The sequence below is a fragment of the Bidens hawaiensis genome, unplaced genomic scaffold (assembly GCF_021521415.1).
Source record: "Bidens hawaiensis isolate Kalapana, Puna unplaced genomic scaffold, B.hawaiensis_p1.1 tig00046153_1, whole genome shotgun sequence".
NCBI lineage: Eukaryota > Viridiplantae > Streptophyta > Magnoliopsida > Asterales > Asteraceae > Bidens > Bidens hawaiensis.
Genome location: NW_027498228.1, coordinates 111617 through 114901, shown reverse-complemented (window position 1 = coordinate 114901; position 3285 = coordinate 111617). Strand labels below are relative to the sequence as shown.

At 31.7% G+C, this 3285-nt stretch overlaps 1 protein-coding gene across 1 annotated transcript; it reads right to left on the bottom strand.

Moving 5' to 3' along the window:
* Window positions 1-12: 12 nt before the first annotated feature.
* LOC143596202 (uncharacterized protein At2g39920-like) lies at window positions 13-2947 on the bottom strand. The gene is made up of 2 exons (XM_077075040.1): window positions 2869-2947; window positions 13-455 (listed from the first exon to the last, which is right to left on the bottom strand). The coding sequence occupies exons 1-2, from the start codon at window positions 2936-2938 to the stop codon at window positions 13-15; spliced, it is 513 nt and encodes a 170-aa protein (XP_076931155.1). The 5' UTR covers window positions 2939-2947.
* Between the last annotated feature and the right edge of the window lie 338 nt (window positions 2948-3285).

Below are 3285 nucleotides of genomic sequence, written 5' to 3'. Positions count from 1 at the left end.
AAGATTATGTAACTACCCATGTACATATAAGTCGTCTATGTCCATTAACACCACATCGCGACCACCAACACCAGACGTAACATTCTTGAAATAATCGTCAACAAGTGACACTATGGTACTCAAATCTCTAGTGTAATGACCATCTTTAACATACTTGACAGCTACATTTTTACAAATTTCAGGTAATGAATATGATTCAAAGTTATTAATATTAAGTTCTGCGTGTAGAGAAACCGTTTTGCAATAATCATAAACATTAAGATCAAACTGATTAACAGATCTTGACATTTCAACAGCTTTAGAATTCCGTCTTTCACATGATTGTAACATGACCATCAATGTAATTAAAACAGTCATCAACAAGATCCCGATCGTTACAAGAACACCAACCAAGATCGTTGCAGCGAACGAAGACATGTAGATCACAGATTCCAGTCTAAATTCACTTCCCATATCTACATGTTCATAGTTCAAGAAAACAATTACCAAAATTGAAATGTAGAAAATGACCAAAGTACCTCTTTTATGAACGATTGAACGTGACATGTAAAATTGTAAACGAATCGAACCGAACGAGGCCTTGTTCATGTTTGTCCGTTAAGCTTTTATTGGACAAGCGAACCGAACAAAATTTCTTGTTTGTGTTCATTCATTAAGGAAATGAACTTGTTTCCGAAGGGTTCACGAACACAAATAAACACAAACAATGTTTTATTTTATTTAGCTAACCGAGAATGGTTAGTATCAGCAGTCTGGTTGACTACCGAGTTTGTGATGGTGTTTCTTTTTAACATTCATATGTTAATTTTACATATAAATTATCACATAATACCCATATACATATTTGTTTTGCACTTAATAATTTTGCTTAAATAAATCTATATGATAAGATTAGAAAAGGGGTCCTACTAGAGACACCACCCCAAAATTAAAAACACCCACCCAATACGCCACACATCGGGCGATGCGCCGCATATTGGTGGGGTCTTTTAGAAAAATGTGTTTTTTTTTGTCTTTTTGTTATCTTTTTTCATTATTTTATTGTTTTGTTGTCTTTTCTTTTATTTTTTCTTTTCTTTTGTTTGTTTATGATTTTGTATTAGTAATCTTAAAAAAAATACTTTTAAATATTTTTCATTTTAAACCAAGTTTCGGGTAAAAACCGAGTAAACGTTAAACTTCTCGTTTTAACGAGCTAGTCACTGTTCAAATCAACAAAAATATTTCCTAACATCTTTAATTTATGTTTCATTTTATATTATTTAAATTTTCAGTTTGTGATGTGTTGGAACCAAACTTGGTTTAATGTCAAGATCGAGTGGATTTACATCCGCTTAAACCCGAGTTTGGGACTTTCATTAATAAAAATTCTCAAACTAGTTTAATCTACTGGTTTTATTGAAGTAATTCATATTTAAACAGTATTGATTGATGAGTTTAAATAATACGAGGATATAAAATGAATTAAACAAAATTAAATACTCATAAATACAAGTTTTTATTAATAAGAAAGTTCCGAATTACATTCTCGAGTCGGGTAAACATAAACGAATACAAATAAAAAAATTCGAGATGTCACGACGGTAGAACGACGAAGACAATGATGCTTGGGACAAGCCCACCACACGCAGATGAGACGACGGCGCGGGTGGTGCTGCAGTTTAGATTTGTTTTTGTGTTTTGTTTCTTTTTTTCGAACTCGTTGTTATGTATTTAATATTATTATATAAATTTTGTTTTGTTTCAATTTTAAAATTGTTGTTTCGTTGTAATTTTAAAACCAATAGATTGAAAACAAAAAAATTATTGAAAATAAAAATTGGTTACACCCCACTAAGGCTATGTGTAGTGGAGCGGTTACAAATTAGGCGAATTGCGACACGTAGCGCCCAGTCAGCAAATAGTAAGAATTTGTTTTTGGGGTGTAATGGTGTTGTAGCCCCTCCAGTGTCGCGTCACCATTTTTTTATTATTTTTTATATTATATTATATTATATTAATGTTGTTACTTATTCCCGAACTCGATTGGTTTTTTTTTTCGAACTCGTAATGTAATAATTATTATTATTTTATAAATCTGGTTATGCGTTATGCTTATTTTGTTCGTTTTCAATTTTAAAATTGTTGATTCGTTATTACTTTAAAACCGATCAAAAATCTGTTACACCCGACATACAAAAAAAGAAAACAAACATAAGTCGTTATTATTATATAAATCTCGTTCCTTTTACACCCGACATATACTTTAAAACCGATCAAAAATCTGTTACACCCGACATACAAAAAAAAGCATAAGTCGTTATTATTATATAAATCTCGTTCCTTTTACACTCGACATACACTTTAAAACCGATCAAAAATCTGTTACACCCGACATACAAAAAAAAACATAAGTCGTTATTATTATATAAATCTCGTTCCTTTTACACCTGACATACAAAAAAAGAAAACAAACATAAGTCGTTATTATTATATAAATCTCGTTCCTTTTACACCCGACATACAAAATTGTTTTTTCGTTGTCACATTCCTAAACCAATCAAGAAACGGTTACACCCGAGCCACAAAAAAACAAACCTAACAAAAGAAAATAAATAAAAGAAAAGACAACAAAAAGACAAAAACATAATAAAATAATAGAAAAAGACAGCAAAATGACAAAAAAAACACAACTTTCCAAAACACCCAACCAATATGCGACGGATAGGCCGATCCGCGGCTTAGTGGGTGGGTGTTTAGGAAACACCCCATGGTGTATCTAAAAAACCCCCAGAAAAATCATTAAAAGGCAATAAAAACTAAAAACCTTTAATGAACAAACATAAACGAACATCTCGCCGAACAAATTCCGAATAGTTACATGCGTACCTGATTCCTGACCGCTAGATAATAAACTCGCAGAATACTCCCTTTCCATCTCATGGCCATATGCTGACATTTTGACCCTATGCAATCAAATCCTACCTGAAAAATGTTTTTAATTATAAATACAAATTAACGTAAAATTACGTGATCAAATTAGCCACTAAATTTACCAAACCCATATCAAATTCAAATGTACCCAGATGTAATTTGATGTCAAACTTTGATATGATTTAAAAAACCACAACACAAGTAAGTAGATTACCTGGAAGCATGTGAATTGAACAGAAGCGTGATATAATAAGTTGAAGATGATTCGATGCTATGAATGAATGAGTCAAAATAGGTGATTGTTGATTTGCTTGTTTCTAGCAGATTCGACCAATACCCGAACACATGTTATGTTTCTAGGTGTAACAGTTT

Excerpts from the sequence above, each read along its gene's own strand:
- LOC143596202 (XM_077075040.1), bottom strand. The coding sequence starts at position 2,938 with ATGTCAGCATATGGCCATGAGATGGAAAGGGAGTATTCTGCGAGTTTA. Across the intron at positions 456-2,868 it reads ATCTAGCGGTCAGGAATCAG|ATATGGGAAGTGAATTTAGA; the intron begins GTACGCATGTAA and ends ATGAACATGTAG.